The 20,543-nt window shown below is 40.3% G+C and overlaps 1 protein-coding gene across 5 annotated transcripts in view; it reads right to left on the reverse strand.

The window, feature by feature from the left end:
• The window catches only part of Bap170 (Brahma associated protein 170kD), a 484,022-nt gene that overhangs the window by 347,416 nt on the left and 116,063 nt on the right, over positions 1–20,543 (reverse strand). For all 5 annotated transcript variants that reach the window (XM_067143530.2, XM_067143531.2, XM_067143529.2 and 2 more), the window contains exon 3: positions 17,656–17,753. In XM_067143530.2, coding sequence (XP_066999631.2) covers positions 17,656–17,753 — 98 coding nt within the window. The remainder of the gene's footprint in view (positions 1–17,655; positions 17,754–20,543) is intronic.

The following is a 20,543-nucleotide window of genomic DNA, read 5'->3' on the forward strand; positions in this document are numbered from 1 at the left end:
CGCCAGACATATGGACCACTCCATATCTGAAGTCGTGCAGGTACTGGGCTTTCCAAAGAGACCTAGCAAGAGTGTACTATGGATAAGAGGATTCGGGAAAAACCGCCGCTGCCAGGGTCAACTGTTGTGCTGTACGACGCGCCAATGACAGGAGTCGCCGTCGGCTAGCTCGGATCGTAAAAATGGACAGACGGCCCACAGTGCAGCAGATTTTTTGTTTCTTCAGAAATAGCACTCAAAGCCTCAATAGGCTGACGGGCTAAAATTCTCACGGTGCAGGCTGCCTGCACCAACGAGACAGTCCTGCTGCTACAGCAGATCACTAGTCAATTCAATTCTGGACAACAGCGACCTGTGAGCAGCCATGGAATCCAGAACTATCTCCTCGCCGAGTTCAGAAGCAAGCGTCCCATGAGGGTTCCTCTGCTCAACACACGTCACAAGGCAGGAAGGCACGACGACTGACATGGGCAAAGGAAAACCTCCACTGGACGGTCGAAGCATGGACCGGTGAATCAAGGTACCAGTGGTACCAGTTTGTACACGCCGTTGGCCAGGTACGAGCGCGTCGTCAACCACATACGGCAATGGATTCCTCTTGCCAGCAGGGTACAATTCAGACCGGTGGTGATGGTGATGGTGGTGGTGGTGGTATCGGTATCGTCGTATGGGAACTGTTCACGTGGGATGAAATAGGAGTTCTAGGATATCTGACAACGTCCCTCAACGGCGAACGTCAGAAGAACCTATTGGCCGATCATGTTAACCCATTTGTTTGCCTCCAGTACCCTGCAGGTGACCTGTCGAGAGATATATTCGTACCCTGAACCGTGTTCCGACCATTCTTCGTGGATTGTGGGCGGCTGTGCAGTGATGGCTCCCCAACGCTTTCAGTGTGTTGTGGAGTGGAGTCTAAGCAATTGCCAGCATCAAGGCGAAAGGAAGTGCTACACGCTGATAGTCAGGTATCTCTAATTCAGCTGTTCATGATGTAATGTCTGTGTTAAAAGTAAAACCAGATCAGTTCGAATATTAGATAAACTGATTTACAGGAGTCTCAGAAGTAGTTCAGCATATAAACAGAGCAAAACACTAAGATAATTTAACCATACAGCTCTCAAATAAAAATTCTGTTCAAAATCAAGGTGTTCAGAAACAGGGCAAATAAATTTTCTTCCGGACTGTGCGAAACATTTTTAGCTGCTGATACTCCATTGTGGAAAATTAATAATTTAAATTAATAGATTTTCTAGCCAAATACGTTGAACAACACATGCCCGAAGAAAATGCATTGCATACGACATTTATATATTTACAAGATCAAAAAACGGATCCGTGTGTGTGGTTGTCTGTTGATGAAAGCACTGATTCTGAGGGCCGTTTTATTGCTAATGCAATTGCCGGTGATTTAAATAAGGAACAAAAGACCATACCTTATCTTCACATTGTGTGTAAATTACCGGCCATTATCAATGTAACCGTGACCCATTGTGTGATCGACTCCTGGAAATCATTATAGCCTTCTGGTATTAAATATGACCGGCTACTTTTACTTGTTGCAGACGCAGGTAATTACATGGTAAAATCAGGACAAACACTGAAAGGTATTTTTCCTCAATTTATGTAACATGCTTAGCACCAGTGACGAAACTACTTGGAGTCATTTGAGGCAATACCTACCCTAAGATATACGATTAAATTATATAAATATCGTAAAAAAAATTATCTGCTGTTGCTATTGTGTTAAAACTACAATAATCTCTATTTAATATGCACTACATGGTTGCCACCAGCAGGCTATGTGATTCGCTGATCGCCCACTAAATGGTAACAACGGACTGCTTGTTCTAACAGGGAGGCAGAAAATAACTTGACTCACCCAGGATTTTTGTTTTGTTTGCGTTTCGCCAGCTTGCTGATTGGGAGCGGGGTCGTGGAGGAAGGTTAGGTACCCGCCCGCGCCCCTCACTCCGCAAAGTCTGGGGCCCGATGAGGCATGCCTCTTCTGCTAATTCGAATGTGTAGAAAGGGTACGATGCGCATTGGTATCACCCAAATATCACTGTAAAATTTGTCACAAATGGAACATAATAATTGCTTTTACACATATCAAGTGAAAAATCCCTGGCAAATTAAGAAATACCGTCGTTATTTGAGAAATATGGAAACATACTTAAGGCTTGTAGACAGGACTGGTTTATGACGTACCCGTACTGCGCTGCTGGTGCCGTCTTTTGTTACTTTCTCCAGGTCCAGGGCTAGCACCCTGGAATGGGAGTGCTATGTCTGTAGATTCTCATTATCTTTGTCCATATGACTAGAGCGGCCAGTTCAAACAGCAAAATGGAGGTCAACAGAAAAATAGCATGATCCCTGGACCAATAAATATTTTTATTGCTGTTCGAACGAAAGTAGCTCGATCCCTGGACCAATAAATCACTAGTCCACTGAATTTTTCTTATGTACATTGGCCATACCATTTTGTCGCCTATTAAATATTGCATATCGCGATACAATTCATGAAATGATGATGTTTGACAAGTGAAGCAATGAAACGAAAGCAAAGAACTTCAGTGAACACAGATATCACACAGGAAATGGTTGAAAGTGTAAGACAAGACATACGTGTGTCACTGTGAGCGCAACACCAAATGTACTTGTAAAGTGGTAAATTACGTATACATAATATTCTCCAAAAATCAAATATTTCTTAATTTGCCCGGGATTTTTCACTTGATATGTGTAAAAGCAATTATTATGTTCCATTTGTGACAAATTTTATAGTGATATTTGGGTGATACCAATGCGCACTATACCCGTGTAGAAATTCCTAGCGCGAAGGCGACAAAGTACATATTGTTAATTGCGTAAGTGCGCATGGTATTCTTTCGAGTTAGTAGGCAATCAGTGCATTATTGGCAATATTAGTGACAATTCAGACATGGAAAAAACCAAATTTCTGAGTTTCTGTTGTGTAAAACAAGACTGGCATCACCTGTTGAAACTCGCGTTTAAATAATGAGTGAAGCAGGCCCCTGCGGGAACTTCACAAGTCTTTTGAACTCTTTAAAATATAATCCGTTCCCTGTTTGGATTTACGAAGAGAAGTGTGAAGCCAAAAACGAAGGATGTATGTCTAATTTAGATATTAAATATTTTGACGATCAAGTAGCTAGAAAATTTCAATTTTCTTGGTTTACACGATATTCGTGGTTTTGTTGAAGGGCCTACGTTTGCTTTGTTTGGTGGTAGAAAGGGATGGGCTTTAAATGGGATAATTGTTATAAAAAACTTCTTAGAAATGCGGAGAAGCATCAAAATTGAAATAAAAATGTTCAGAATGAAGAGAAATTCCGTTTACTGGGGCGCTGGGAGATATAAAGTTCTTTATCTGAAGGTGCAAGAATTCAAGCCGTTAAACATAACGAAGTCGTGAAAAAAAATCGGCTTGTTGAGAAACCTTAGTGCTTTTTTGGGAAACAGGAGCTTGGATTTCGAGGTCATTTTGAAGGGGAAGACTCGATCAACAGGAGCAAATACCTGAAGTTGCTAGATGATCTTTCAAAACAGGAACAGTACATTCGATATCATCTGCAGTCCACGCCGGGCTTTTAATAATAATAATAATAATAATAATAATAATAATAATAATAATAATACACCGAGCTCGATAGCTGCAGTCGCGTAAGTGTGGCCAGTATTCAGTATTCGGGAGATAGTGGGTTCGAACCCCACAGTCGGCAGCCCTGAAGATGGTTTTCCGTGGTTTCCCATTTTCACACCAGGCGAATGCTAGGGCTGTGCCTTAATTAAGGCCACGGCTGCTTCCTTCCCACTCCGAGCCCATTCCTGCCCCATCGTCGCCATAAGACCTATCTGTGTCGGTGCGACGTAAAGCAACTTGAAATAATAATAACTGCTTTACGTCCCATTAACTACTTTTACGGTTTTCAGAGACGCAGAGATGCCGGAATTTAGTCCCACAGGATTTCTTTTACGTGCCAGTAAATCTACCAACACGAAGCTGACGTATTTGAGCACCTTCAAGTACCTTCAAGAACTAAGCCAGGATCGAACCTGTCAAGTTGGGTTCAGAAGACCAGCGCCGCAACCGTGTGAGCCACTCAGCCCGGCACGTTGGACTTTAAAGGCAAATCAAGCGAAATACAGAATGAATTAATTGAGTCAGTAACTACCATAATTCAGGAGACGATGAAAGCAGAGTTGAATTCTTGTGATTTCATTGGAATTCAGGCGGATAAGACCTTGAATGTCTCAAATAGATCTGAAGTCTGTGTAATATTCCGGTTCTGCTCAAAACAGGATCCCACAGAAATGAAATGAAATGGCATATGGCTTTTAGTGCCGGGAGTGCCCGAGGACAAGTTCGGCTCGCCAGATGCAGGTCTTTTGATTTGACCCTGTCGGGAATCGAACCCGGGACCCCTGTGACCAAAGGCCAGCACGCTAACCATTTAGCCATGGAGCCGGACATCCCACAGAAAGATTCATAGGCTTTCATGATGTTCCGATTGATAAGACTGCATCGGACTTATCAGAATTAATTGTTAAAATCGTATGTCAAACATATGACGTGTGCTCCACAATGGCAGGAAGGCATGGGGGCTGTTCAGCATTACGTTAAGCAAGTTTGCCGACGGGAAATATTTCTACACTGCCCACCAATTAAACCTCGTTCTTCTCCATTGCTGCAAAACAATAAAATCAGTCAGGCTTTCCACTGATAAGCTGACAGCGTTTCATTCATTTTAGTAGATCCTCAAAGAGAGCTCATCTTCTGGAATCCAAATTATTCAGACTTCCACAAGCATGCACTACCCGTTGGAACTTTCATTCCAGAGCAGTCCACACAATATTTTCACACTATGATGACAGGTTTTTGAAGATATTGCACAGAATGATGAGGGTTGGGACAGTGGGTCGTACAATTCTGCTGTTGGGTTGCTTAACATACTCAGGAAGGCCCAATTCATTTATTTACTCTGTCTCTATGGATTTGTTTTATTTATATAGATCATCTCCTTGTTATACTGCAACAAAAAACACATCTGATGTAATTCTATGCAATACTGAAATTAGGAAAACCACTGGTATCCTCAAGGACATGCGATCACAAAACACGGTATCCTCTTGTGTTGAAAATCTCGTAAAATAAATAGTGGGATGTAGATGGCAGGACATTCTAAAAGTTCAAAATTTTAACAGTGAAGTCCTTGACAGTTTAATTATGCAAATGGAAATATGCTTCGACGATTTTGAAAGCATTAAGTTTAAAGTAATAAACTTCATGGTTGGGTTCCGTATTGAGTTAAGACTTAACATAAAATGAATACAAGATTTATTGCTCCACCTTCTCAATACTTAAAATCATTTAACGTTTATCAAAACATTATAATATGATAGTGGCAGGTACTAGTTTTGGTCCATTTTTGGACCATCATCAGCCTAGCCGAAATTACAAGCAAAAGACATAAACATAAACTTCCATATTAATTTAGTTTATGTCTTTTGCTTGTAATTTCGGTTAGGCTGATGATGGTCCAAAAATGGACCGAAACTAGTACCTGACACTATCATATTATAATGTTTTGATAAACGTTAAATGATTTTAAGTATTGAGAAGGTGGAGGAATAAATCTTGTATTCATTTTAAGTTAAGCATTAAGTTTGTTGAATTGTTGGATTCAACTCGCTTCATAGTTTACAAAGAGAGCTTCCCTGCTCCTAAACTGAACAATATTCTGAACATATAACCCTTCAATAGAAAAATACTGGAAAATGAATTGATAAAAATTAATTCCGACATAGAAAAAAACAGTTGTCCCCTCAAAAGCTTTTACATTATATTGTCTTCAATGACCTCAAACCAGTGTATGTTGAATTGTCACACTCAGTCAATACACCAGATAAATTCAAACATACTGGTGTATATAACATCACCTGTGAAAACTGTGAATGCGTTTACATTAGACAGCTTGCTTGTTGTTTAAAGGGGCCTAACATCTGAGGTCATCAACTCTTACATTGGACAAACTGGAAGATAATTTGACAGATTTCAAGAATACCTGGCGACACCTCGGCTATACAAAAGTTCTCTCACTGTTTTACATAGACATCCAAAAGGAATAAAATTGAACATTTTAGAAACTGAGAAATTTATAGACATCGCTTAATAGATCTTCAACACATACGGAATGATAAAATTGAAAATTAATATTTTAAGCTTTAACAACAAATGTATATTTCTGAGACAATACACATCTATAGCTGATCCAACATATACAATGTATGTAATAAATTCATAATGCATTTATCCCTACTCTTCAATAAAATAGTGTAATATTCTTTGACACTTTGAAATAGAGCAACAATTGAATGTCACTATTTCACCACCTGACCAGTGAATATAAGCTCTGAAACGCGTTGTGAATACAAATTAATAAACACTGTGACTTGTAAAAAGATTCATTATTTCATCAGGAAAGAATGACATGTTTCATTCTACAAGAGCATTCTCAGATTCTATCAAATCACTTTAAATCATGCGAATATATGTACAATGTTGTTTACGTTGCGTAAACTTGTCAATGATTGTGAATTGGCGTTAAGAACAAGTGAGATAAACAACTCCACTGTCACCTTCGTAACTTTTAGAGAGTTTACTGTACTTATTTATCTAAGCTGCTAATCGTCCGTTACCTTCCACGATTTTGTTTGGACTCATATGTAATAGCGCTTCTGGCTCGGTGAGGAAAGCGACGGGAAACTACCTCACTCCTCATTTCTCTGGTATGCCTCTTTAGTGCGCCTAGGTCATCTAAGACAGCTGATGGCAGAGCTACTGAGGTTTAAATCAGCCTAGTTTAAGCATGCATTATAAATTCATAACATTAGGACATATGCTCCTATGTAATAACTAGAGGCATTGATTCTCTTGACAATGCCATCTCTCCATCAATAGTTTGATTCCTATATAAGCATGTTAGGTAGCAACATGGATTTTGTTAAATGTAATGTAAATTTAAATCTTATTACAGCTGTATAGTACTATTTGAAGTGATTCTACACACTGTATATGAGTTGATTATGTATGAACGTACAGACGATATTATGAGTAGAATTTTGTAAATACGAGGGCTGATCAACAAAGACTGAGAATTTTTTTTCACAGACGTTTATTACTCCATTTCAATGTTTACATGATCTTTTTCAAAGTAGTCCCTTCCTACTTCAATGCACTTTTTATAGCGTCTCTACCAGCCCTTGAACACATGCTGCAGACCATTCTGTGTCAGGTCCTTGAGAATCGCCCCACTTTTCTTGAGCACTGCTTCCGAGTTCTCAAATCGAATGTCCCTACGCTTTGCTTTTGTGATGGGAATTAAAAAATCACAGGGTGCAAGATCAGGGCTATAAGGTGGATGCGGTACACAAGTAATGTTGAATCGAGCCAGAAACTGCACGACTTGATTTGCGTCGGGAGGCCGTACATTGTCATGAAGTCGCCATCCAGTCAGAGAAAACTCTGGTCGTTCCTTTGCATTGTGCTTCCTCAGTGTAGCCAATATTGGCGTGTACAGCTGGTTCTGTAATTTTATTTAGTTGACTCTCTCAAGTCCATGTTGATTTTTTTTTATTTCTGAGTTGATGCATCCTTTCTTTTAAAGTGGTAATAATATTTGTCTGCTTCACTATAAGCGCTGTTTGTTTCCTACATTTTCTAACAATTCTTTGCAATTTCAAACCTACTTTAGTGCTGTACAATTTAAGTACAATAGAACACTTTGTGCCTATGGTTTTATATAACGGTTCACTGATAATTACAGACGGAGGGTCCTTCTCTTCGCTGGCTGCAGGTGTGGTTAGTTCTACGTGAAGTTCAATTTTCTTGTAAAGTTTAGCTTCACTTCCCACTTCTGTAGCCTTCCTCTTATGTGGTCTTCCTGTATGTGATTGTGTTTGTGTCCGGGAAAACTTGAAATACAGATTGAATGTCATTCGAAAGTAGGATTTATAGTGCTGTGTTTACACTAATCTGAGTCTTTAAAATGCCTACTGGAAACAGTGGAATGCACAATAGGCTTCCACAGAGATCCCAGTCTATTAACTTGATGAGAGACTGCCAAACACCATTTATATAGTTTTAAGTTCCTCGTCTTTCGGATATCTGTGGAATGAAATACCACATCCTTTTGAGGTTTTTCATTTACAGTAAAGAACACTATAGTACACCAAGTTTTTTTAAAGAATTATCCGATGTTCGCATTACGTAAATACGGTCATTAATTTTTGTCAATAAATTTTAGTCACCCGCACTAGCACAAGAAAGCTCACAAAGTACAAAAATACGTCTTGACACGATGATGAATGTTTAGATGAGTACTTCGCCCGCGCAATTTTATGACTACGAAGAGCGCACCTAGCGGCAAAACGGTGCGTTTCAATAGCCCGAGCGGGAACCAGTTTCACGACCAGTGAGACCTTGTATTTCCCAGCCTTGTATAATAGCGTAAGCAACGGTCTACGCAACAGAGCATTACTACCAACCTACCAATACGAGAGTGCTGTCGCCTACGGACATTATACATAAAAACCCGCTCTTTTCAAATATTTATGTTACAGATAGGAAACTATCACGGAAGCTACAGGAAAAAATCAGTCTGTCTAGAACAACTGTTGGTATAAATTGTACAGTAGTGTATTTTAGGAAATGTTCTTATTTTTTAACCTTAGAATTTAGAGCTTGATAACAATGTATTTTTGCCACCGAGGTAGACACCAAATTTGCAAATAAAGTGATTTTTATTTGATTTGAAGATCTAACTCGTTTTGTCAACATCAACTCAATTAGTCTTCTGTCTAAGTTCACTGTGAGTTTGAAAATCAGTATGAATTTCCTCCTAAGAGATTACCTACTTGTAGGAGAATGAAGTGCACTTTTGCCGGCCGGTGTAAATCAGGAATGAAGAGTATTTCCTCTCGAAAGTTTTGCTTTATATGATCTGCAATGATATCTGCTTACATGTCCGGAGACAGCATAATGGTCGATACTCAGCACGCAGCCGACGATAGCTACACCATGTCTTAAGTCCTACGTCTTAGCGTTGAGATGTCACAAGTCAATTGTGCCATTAGTAGGCTATTATTGACGACTAATGAAAATAACATTTGTTTTCTATGTAACATGGCATTTTCTATTAATCGTTCCTTAACAGAAATTCAATCTCAATGTAACAAAGAGCAAACGTACAACAGCATGATTCGTCGAGTAGAACTTTTAGAAAAACTACCTGGTGTCTCAAGCTCCCATCATAATTGAATGAGTTCTGCTGCGTAAATGAAACCTAGACACGCCAAGAAGAGGGAAAATATCGTCGTTGCGCGTGCTAAAACCGCTGTGTGATAATGTTGTGGGAGAAATACTGACCCACAGCACATACATCCAGAGCGAGGATTCTCTGAAAATACACGCACAATATAGAACCCTAGATAACAAAACCTTACCGGCCAAAGTTCCAGGCTGAAATATTTCACATAGCGGTTTTCGTAGGCGCAATGACGATGTCTACAAGACCAAAACATACACCTTGGGAAAACTCGCAAAATCGCATCCACGAGGCGTCCTCAAGGTCTCAGAATGTGATCTGATTTATATGGTTTCAGGTAATAGTTTTGTAGCTTTTTTTTTTGCAGAACCTAGATAAACATTCACTAGCTTTGCATCTACCAGAGTGGATTTCTCCGATGGACCAAATGTAGTTTGTACGAAGAGACGCGTCGTTCCAGACAAAGTAGAGGAGCAAAACATGACAGAAAACAACTGTTTTCAGATCCTATAGGCGCTCCGCTGGAGTATTTCACATATCAGTTGTCATTTATGTTGGTGACACCACTGACTAAAAATTAAGAAACCGTGTGTACTTATTTTAGACTTATCAGAATACAGAATGCCTATTTGCTTCCATTGCACAAACAACTGTTCCGTGAAGATACACCAAAGAGCAAGTTACAAAATGGTTCAAGTTCATGCGACAGCTAAAAATTGATATCGCCACCGTTTTTGTCCTTATGTATTACAATTTTATCTCCCAAGTGAATCTAAATATTTAGAGCTAGAAACGTGCTATGAGTTTCATTTCCGTTAACTGGAAATTTAGAGTATCTAATTCTCCGCGAATTATCTGCACTTCTCTCTTTTTTTTCCGAGTTAGATTATAATTATCGCTTCAAGAACCTTGAAATTGTGGGACTTATGGTAGGAGCCAGACACCTTTACGTCTTCCTTTGTCGACTTTCTTTTCTTGTTACAATTTGCCTTACGTCGCACCGACACAGGAAGGTGGGATAGGAAAAGGCTAGGAGTGGGAGGGAAGCGGCCATGGCCATAAGGTACAGCCCCAGCACTTGCCTGATGTGAAAATGGGAAGCCACAGAAAACCATCTTCAGGGCTGTCGACAGCGGGGTTCGAACTCACTATCTCTCGAATTCAAGCTCATAGCTGCGAGACCCTAACTGCACGGTTGTCGACTTCTCCAACAGATTCGGAATCAACAAATATGGCACCTACGCCTGTGCCCTCACAGAAATGCAGGGATCGCTCGGTATCCAGAGACATCTACATACATCCTCATGTCGCAATCAATGAGCCGCAAATCAGAAATCTTCCTCTTACATAGTATATTTCACTTCCTTTTTTTCATAACCTCTGTAGACTAATCTAAACAATTATTGTAGTATTATAGATCTTTGTGGTTACCTATAATTTCAGGCAGATTAATAAAATAAATTATAAGTTGGCAGTTCTTTCAGTACGAATCGAACCACTATTCTAAATTTATGACACTTTTATGACACTAATCCACCAATCTTATGTTGGAATATTGTGGTACGGTCCCATCTAACGGTCTAACAATGAAAAGAAAAGACGATTAGAAACAAATTGAACAAATTAAGCGAAGGACATTTTGAGTAAGCTCATAAAGGTAATGCACTCTGTTTTAATGTTACACACTTTCACTTCACAGACCTCGAAGATTATCCCGGGGACCTCTGTTCGCATCTTCAAAAGCGTGTATTGCCACCTCTTGCAGCAATGACGGCATTCAACCTTTCAGACATGCTCGTGATTAATGCGATAATGTTCTGTTGAGAAATCATCTCCCATTCTTTCAGGAGGGCGTTCCGTAGGTCCTGTAGGGTCTCTGGATAGCGCTGACGGGCTCTTCTCCCCAGCTGGTCCCAAACATGCTCAATGGGATTCAAATCGGGGTTTCGAGCAGGCCAAACCATAGCATGAATCTCTGTTTCATCCAAGAACTGTTGCACAATTCTCGCAACATGTGGGCGTGCATTGTCGTGCATCAGTGTAAAACCATCACCAATAAACGGAGCGAAAGGCACAACATGCTCCAGAAGGATTTCCTCCACATACCGATGTGCGGTAAGGCTCCCATTCGCCACGAAGACTAAATCCGTCCTTGCAGCTGTATTGATTCCTGCCCACACCATCACAGAACCACCGTGAAAAAGCGTCCTGGATGAGAATGTGCTAGGGGAATACCTTTCCCCTGGCCTTCTCCAGACCCTCTCTCTTCCGTCAGGTGATCGGAGGCAAAATCGCGACTCGTCGGTGAACAACACTTAATCCCATTGTTGTACTGTCCAGCCAAGGTGTTCCCTTGCAAAACGCAGTCGAGCTGTGCGATGCCCTCTGGTGAGTTCCGATCCTGTAGCAGGTCTTCTGGACTGAAAATTGGCTTCTTCCATTCTTCTTCGAACGGTTCTCTCACTAACATTGTCTCCTTGAACTTGGTGAAGTCAATTTCGTGCTTCAATAGTGGTGGTGTGACGGTTGCGGTGTTTTAAGAAGCGGTCATCTTTCTCCGATGTTGCTCTTCTCGGGCCTGATCCTGGTCTCTTTACAAAGCCTCCAGTTTCCCTGTACCTTCGTACGGTTCTGGAAATTGTAGAAGGTGAAGTACTCAACACTTCTGCAACGTAATGCATGCTGCGACCATCTTCCACCAAGGCAACAGCTTTCGCAGCTTGTTCAGGGTTTAACGGCATGTTTACTACAGAAAGCTGATTAAGATAATCACAGAAAGATCCTACAAACATGTGTGATTGAAAGAGGAACAATTAAAGGTACAACAATAAGCGCTACAAGAGCGGGAAAACATTATTGGCTCACATCCAGCGATGTGTTTTCCAGGTTGCGCGGGAAAAAACAATTGAGGCTACTGCAATAAACAATCAACAATTCATTGTTTACTCGCAAAGCAACGCCAATAGCATACTCCGTCTAAAAAGAATGGTTCAAGTGCTTCACTTCGATTAAATAGATAATTACACATCATTTATTGAGTGTTGCGTTTTTCGTGCCGCTCAGTGTAGTTTCGCATAGCACAATTACATGGCATTTCACCTTACGGACGTCCGCTCCCGTAGCGTAACGGTTAGTGTTATTAAGCTGCCGTCCTCGGGGGCCTGGGTTCGATTCCCGGTACTGCCAGAAATTTAAGAATGGCGGGAGGGCTGGTATGTGGTTGAAATGGTACATGCAGCTCACCTCCATTGGGGGTGTGCCTGAAAAGAGCTGCACCACCTCGGGATGAGGACACGAGTTTACTTTACTTTACCTTACGGACATTCTTTATCATGGTTATGAACCAAATCATTTCTAACAGCACTTCAACGTTCACTAGTATCTAGCGAAGTCGCTGCTTGTTTTGTGTTGTGTTGTTTCGTTTTGAATGGCAACTCTGACTTATGAGCAGCAGAGTCTTGACAAAAGTTTTCAGAAAATGCGTGAAAACAATACACAGTGCAATTTACACCCTTTCGTGTTAGTTTATATTATGGATTAAAGACATCCAATGCAATTCATGCTCTGAAATGAAACGCTCAATCTCAGAACCAAGACAAACATAAGTAACCCATCTTATAACTGGTTTATTCGGGCCTATCTTGACTAACATTGAATAATGTGAACAATGATACCCGGCTCATTTCAGTCCGTCAGCTCAGAGCGAGGTCCATGTTTGGAATATATCGGCGATCGCGTATCACTTAGAGACTTTAGTATGTCAACACTGTAACCGACAGCTGACCTTGCACCCATGTTTGTCATCCTAAGATTGACATATTGTGATAGCGACAGTCATTCCCCCAAATGAACTGATGTCTACTGGACTACATGCACATGGCATTTTGAACACACCACAGTCGAAGATAATCCAGAAGCAATACAAGGTTATGTCGATAGTTACCGCCCGAAGTTATGTTTGATCTAGAACAGGGATGGCGAACCTATGCCACGCGTGTCACTAGGTGACACGCGAACAGGATTTCGGTGGCACGCCACATGAACATATTAAAGTTTTTATATACGTCTTGTGGTACAGACTATACAATATCACATGGTTCGTGTAGTCATAGTGTTTCACGTGTAAGAAATAAATATCGAAAACCTGGCCGTCAGTCAGTCGGTGAGTGAAGTTTGACTTGTGTGTGTAGCCAGTAGCGCGGAATTATTCGTTGTGTGTTACTGTTTATTGAATGTCGTTTGTATACGGACCTCACAAACATGTTTTCGGTGCCGAAAAAACAGAAACTAAAGTAGTAACCGGATTCTTCAAGAACAGTGGACAACGGAATTCAGAGTGATAGAAATAAGCAATAACTCTTTGTGTTGCCTGTGACTGAAAACCGCCGTGTCCCGCACATTTAATGTAGGCCAAAAGCACCATTTCCGGACGAATCATTTAAATGTTCGTTCCATGTCAAGTGAAGAAAGAAGAGAGCTCGCTTCACAGAAAATCGAAGAATACACAAAGCAAACTATTTTTTTTTGTATCATCTTTCAGGCCAAGGAACAATATCAGTGCGTATGTTTCCATCTGTCTCACTGCATATTAGAGCATGGGAAGTCTTGAAAGAGACTTTCTTATCGACGTCCGATACATTAATTGAAGACTTTCCTAACAAACAGCAAATAATTAACAGAATTAAAGAAATGCCAGCCAGCCGAAAAACTGTCAAGGGTAGAATAATAAGAATGAGTGAAAATGTATCGGAGCATTTGAAAGCTGATTTGGATAACTCCCAGATGTATTCAGTATGTCTTGATGAAAATACGTATGTGACCTTACAAGTAAGGACTGCTGTTTTGTCTGATTTCCTTATGAAAATGTGATAAGGGCAGGGAGGAATTAGTAAAATAGTTGAGTTTACAAAATACGACAATAGGTAAGGATATAATGAAGGATGTGAAGCAAGAACTTGTATTAAAAATGGGCTTTGACTTGCAGAATAGCCTCAAGTATGGTGGGTATTCATAATGAGTTTGTGCAATTTCTTAAAGAAAACGTTAAACACCCTACAACGAACGTTGTGAAGTCAACAGTTAGAATTCGTCTTGATTCAGACCTATGTGCTTCTTGTGGTTATTGAAGACAAGAAGTTATGAACCTAATATAAATGACATGGGTACTAAATGTGAGAACGATATTTCACTCGAAGTTCATTAGCAATATTAGTATTTTAATTGTTATATCTAATAATATTTAATGATGAGGTGTGTTACAATGGGAGCTTATTATATATTTTTACAAGTAATGTTAGGTGTTCTCGAAATATTTAAAAATGTATTTTTGATGTTTTGCAAAATACAACCACCAAACATGCGGTCAAATGTATTTACAAGATATATATTAAATAAGTAAATAAATTACTAAAAGAATAACTAACATATTATGAAACGTAATTGGGAATTAAGAAAGGAAGTCGTACGGGAGGTGGGGGGTGGGGGGTTATAGCCATTCCTTACAAGAAAATAACAAGTGGCACAGTAAACATTTGAGGATAATAAAACAGACTTTAAATGGCACACTAGCTGGAAAAGGTTCGCCATCCCTGATCTAGAACGTTCACTTGCTCTGGATAGGCTATAATATTACAGAATGTGTCAATAGCTTTAAGTGACGGAACATTATTATACGTAGCAAATTCAATATACAATGCAACACTTGTTTTTCTTCTAAAAGCAGGTTGGTTTTATTGAGGATTCACATAACCATTTAGTCCCCAATCCTCTTGCTACAATACCCAATTTTTCAACAGCATTTCCGTTCAATGCTACAGCCTTACGCCACCGGAATGTCAAGGACTGTATGCCTGCATGGTACTATTCGACTGGTGATGTCAACGTCGTGCTGCATCGATTAACTTCCCCATCATCCACGTAGTGCTTCCCGCGGAGTGAATCCTTCATTGGGCCAATCAGATGGAAATCAGACGGCGCGAGATCGGGGCTGTAGAGTGGAGGAGGAAGAGCTGTCCACTGAAATTTTGTGAGCTCCTGTCGGGTGCGCAGACTTGTGCAAGGTCTAGCGTTGTTGTGGAGAAAGCTCACTGCGCTTTTGTCCACTGCCAGGTCTCCGTAGACATTCTACTAGCGCCTGTAAACACCTGTGATGCCCTGGTTTTCCGCCAAAAGAAACTCAATATCTGTTCTCTGTCTGATACGCACCTCCGTTACAGATGCCAATTTCAAGGCTAGTTATAGTCGGAAATTAATGAAACTCTACGAGACGAAACGGGAATATTCAAAGATGTCCCAAACAAAATTCCAATTTTTAAAAACCGAAAGGCCGAGAAAATGTGTTGCATTATATATCGAACAGCCCTCGTACTTTGACATATTAAAATGCAAACAAACCTGTTCTGTATACTGCGAGTATGATGAGTAGGGACCGGATCTTTATGCATTAAAAACTATTGAAGTCTGCATGCAATTTTGCACTAAAACTGTAGAAAGTATGCATTAAAAATTGAAAACGGAAATCCACCTTCAGGGCTGCCGACAGTGGGGTTCGAATCCACTATCTACCGAATGCAAGCTCACAGCTGTCTGTCCCTAACCGGACGGCAACTCGCTCGATACATTATTTTTTAACAATTTGTTTTACGTCGCGCCGACACAGATAGGTCTTATGAAGTCGATGGGATTGGAAAGGCCTAGGAGTGGGAAGGAAGCGGCCGTAGCCTTAATTAAGGTACAACCCCAGCACTTGCCTGGTGTGAAATGGGAGACCACGGAAAACCATCTTCAGGGCTGCCGACAGTGGGGTTCGAACCCACTATCTTCCGGATGCAAGCTCACAGCTGCGTGCCCCTAACCGCACGGCCAGCTCGCCCGGTAAAATATTTTAAACTTATGTGAGAAGAAAGGTCTCCAAAGCTGTAAAAACGGCTGCTGCAGCTGTAGATACAAGTGAGAGGACAGTGAGCAGCTCCGCTAAGCAGTGTGAAATACTGTATTAGGATGGGAATCAAGTCCTAAATCCAAACAAACGATAACCGACAAACACAAAACTAGACAATATGGATAAAAGTGTTGTACGTCGAGCTTCCTAGGGGTTTTATGAGGAACATAAAGAAATCCCTAGTGTCAATGTGACAACTGGATCAGGAACTCGAAAGTATTTGTGACAGATATTGGTGTGGGAAGCAGTGATAAAAGCGATAAGGAAATCAACATTGAGGGTGTGGCAGCCAGCGACTTCGGCAGTGGTTCGACAGAAACGGCTGATGAATCAACCGAAATAATATATTGTCACTGTGAATAATGTGAATGAAAATAAATTAAATTAAATTCAGTTCAGTGAAACCTAAGAGAAAACGTTGGTATTTGACTAAACAAAATGTCTAAATATGCAATGTGATACAAGCTTGTTACGCAGTGTGATACAAGCTTGTTCCCCTTTACTGTGGAGCCGTCCATCTATTCTAGAAGAATATGTGTGATTCTAGTTGATTATAGGTGATGGGTAGTTGTTCGCGAAGCGTTTTCATGCGCGCAGCAATGATTCTCCTTATGATGTTGCATTTATGTGAAATTACCGCCATTGGTTTAAAATGTGTGTGATATTTGCGTGTTAGCCAATACCAGCAGCACGACTGATTTGGCCGCCATGTTTTGTTTAATGTTACGGTCTGAGTACTGGAGTCTGTCTAACCTTAACCTTGCCAGTAAACATACAAATACGAGTATTACACACTTAAGAACGGTACTGATAATTCCGGAATCGAGCACTAGGTGAAGCCTGACAAACGGAACTACACAAGGCGTTCTGATCAAGAGAGATGCAAAACTGACATTCAGACATACATTGGCAAGACCTATTTCTACAGAGCTCTGTCACATTATTTCACCCAATTAATATCCACAAATCAACTCGGACTTTTCACTCTTACAAGCTATACGTAAGGATAATCCTTCAACCATTGAAATTACTGGAAACTGCCATGACCAAGCAAAGATGATACTAAACTACAATATCTAAACTGGCAAACACTTCATGCCTTAACAGGAAAGGAAACACTTGCCTTAAAACTGAAGGAAAAATCGAACAATTCGCCAGAAATATGCTAAAAAGAAAACTAGGACAACATAAATACGGACTGGGGAGAAAATTAATAAACTGAAAAGTTTCTGTCGTCGGCCATCACCAGAATTCGTCTTAAGTAAGCAGCTGCTGAACTAAGAAGAACTGAGATGAGTGCACAATTAGTCATCATGAATCTAACTCAAAAGCCACAAGTTCTTCAATAAAATGTGTTTATCTACGTACCTCAAGTAGATCTGTTTAAGAGCAACGCCGCTGTTGACGCAATGCTTCGTAAGCCGGAAATGGTCCACAAGTGTCTCCCATTCATTTCGGCTATTTACCTGAAAGAAAAAACAATTTTCATGACCATTTGGAAAAGTAGGAAAAACTTGTATAGAATGGAATTATAGATTACCTCCAACTAAAGCTTGGCTTTTATGTTAACCTTTTGGCAGTTAATCGAGTCCTTCGTGAAGGAAGAGGGCCGAAATTGTAAGCAAGCACCCAAACATCATTAATATGTATATATAAATGAAATTTGGTCGTCTGTCATACTCGACCGCACAGTCAGCCTCAATTTGTATTTTTGACAATTTGAAGTAACTCACTTTAACTTATTTACTACGGTTAAACAGGACAAGGTGTAATGATCTTGATTAAAACAAACAACCAATACTCGAAGTATAGAAATTAACAAGACGTGGTTAAAATCCGAGGCCCAGCCGAGAATCGAACCCGAGGCTCTCTGGATTTTGCTGACCATTCAGCTTAACAGCCGGACGAATAATATGTTAGAAGTGTTTGAAAAGGCACATGAATTCAACATTCCTTTGTTTCTGTGCTTCATTGACTACCAAAAGGCCTTTGATTGTGTTTTGTGGCCGAAGTTGCGGTGTGTTCTAGAGGAAATGGGAATTTCATTTCATCTCATTTCATTTCACTTATAAAAGGCGTATACGATAACAACTTGGCCAAAGTCAGAGTTGATGGTGATCTATCATCAAGTTTCAAAGTCTCCAAAGGTGTGAGACAAGGATGCATCTATCACCTGAATTGTTTAACATCTATGGTGAATATATCATGAGGCATGCCCGCGACAGTTGGGAAGGAGGATTTTCGATTGGTGGGAAGAGAATTAATAACCTCCGTTTTGCAGACGACACCACACTTGCAGCCAGCAGTGTACATGAGCTTCTCGAGATAATGGATCGTGTACAACAGGAAAGTCACAATCTTGGCATGGAAATTAATTGGAGCAAGACAAAACTAATGATTGTCAACAAAGGTGCAGAGATTCTGCATGAACAATCTCCAAAGAGTCTGTTAGTTTCCTTATATTGGTTCAATAATCGAGGATACAAGTAGCTGCGAAAAAAAATCAAACGTCGGATCATTCTAGGACGTACAGCTATGGCAAAATTAAAGAAGATCTGGCAAGATAGAGCAATATCTATGAATACGATTAGCAGTTGGAAGTTAGAACCGACGATGAAAAAGAATATTGTTTAATAAAATGATATGTGCGCTCCTTTGTCCTCATTTTCTTTACTGAGCAAATCATAAACATTCGTAGAGAAGAAAAGAATCTATCATACATGTACGTGAATGCGCGAACATAGTTCACGTACTTAAATTCTCCAGTCGTTCTACTCATGACTGAGTATCGTGACCCCAAGGACTTTGTTGTTTCTTTTTTTCTTTTTCTTTTTTTGCTAGTTGCTTTACGTCGCACCGACACAGATAGGTCTTATGGCGACGATGGGATAGGAAAGGGCTAGGAGTGGGAAGGAAGCGGCCGTGGCCTTAATTAAGGTACAGTCCCAGCATTTGCCTGGTGTGAAAATGGGGAAACCACGGAAAACCATTGTCAGGGCTGCCGACGGTGGGTTTCGAACCTACTATCTCCCGAATACTGGATACTGGCCGCACTTAAGCGACTGCAGCTATCGAGCTCGGTATTGTTTCTTTTATAAGCTGATACCATTCTGTACGTACTTGCGTTTTCCGGACAGTAAATCTCCATGGTAAGTCCATGATCTCTCTTACTTGATCAATCCATCCTTTTGCGACCCGTCCTTGTGCCAAAAACTTTTCCTTGGACAATTAATTTTTCCAGGTTGTCATCCTCTCTTCTCATAATGTGACCAACGAATTGCAGGATTCTCTGGTACACATCTTGGCATACACTTTCTTGTATTCCAATTTCCCGGATGACGGAATCATTTGTTCGCCTGGCTGTCCACGGTATTCGCAACATCCTTCTCCAATACCACATTTCAAAGGCACTGATTCGGTTCCTGTCTTTAGCTTTTATGGTCCAAGTTTCGCATCCATGCAGGAAGATCGAGAACACAAGCGAATGGACTAATCTCTTCTTCGTATTCATAGATATTGCTCTATCTTGCCAGATCATCTTTAATTTTGCCATAGCTGTACGTCCTAGAATGATGCGACGTTTGATTTCTTTTTCGCGGCTACTTGTATCCTCGATTATTGAACCAAGATAAGGAAACTAACACACTCTTTGGAGATTGCTCCAGACAATTTTGTATGCTTTTTGTGATTTTGTAATTCTTTCTTTGTTTGCTAATTTATCCCGTCTGGTTGTATAATTTCACCTGGGTATTTGAATTTATCTACATGTGAAATTTTTCCATATCTAGTGATTAGAGGATGGTTGTTAAATCCTGATTTTGTACCTTCCATATACTTTGTCTTTGCATATGAAATATGCAGACCCGTCTTGCCGCTATTTGATAAAGTTTTTCTAGGGACTAGAGTGCTTCTTGTTTGTTGTTGGAGAGGATTGCCAAGTCATCTGCAAAGGTGAGATAATCAACGTGAATTTTGTTTTTGAGAAGTCTATCGATATCGATCCCTTTAGTTTAATTTACCATTCAGGAAACCACTTTTTCCACAACTAGACTGACTAGTAGTGGTGATAATCCATCGCCTTGTCTGACCCCTGTTGTAATTTCGAATGGCTCTGAAATTTCTCCTAAAAAATTAACTTTTGCTGATGTGCCTGTTAAGAGTTTGCTTGATCAATTCCGTTGTTTGTTTTTTTTTCTATTAGAATACCTCAAGTATATTATTATCATCTAATTCCCGAAGGATTGTCTAGACTTCTA

This window comes from Anabrus simplex, chromosome 3 (genome assembly GCF_040414725.1).
Source record: "Anabrus simplex isolate iqAnaSimp1 chromosome 3, ASM4041472v1, whole genome shotgun sequence".
Lineage (NCBI taxonomy): Eukaryota > Metazoa > Arthropoda > Insecta > Orthoptera > Tettigoniidae > Anabrus > Anabrus simplex.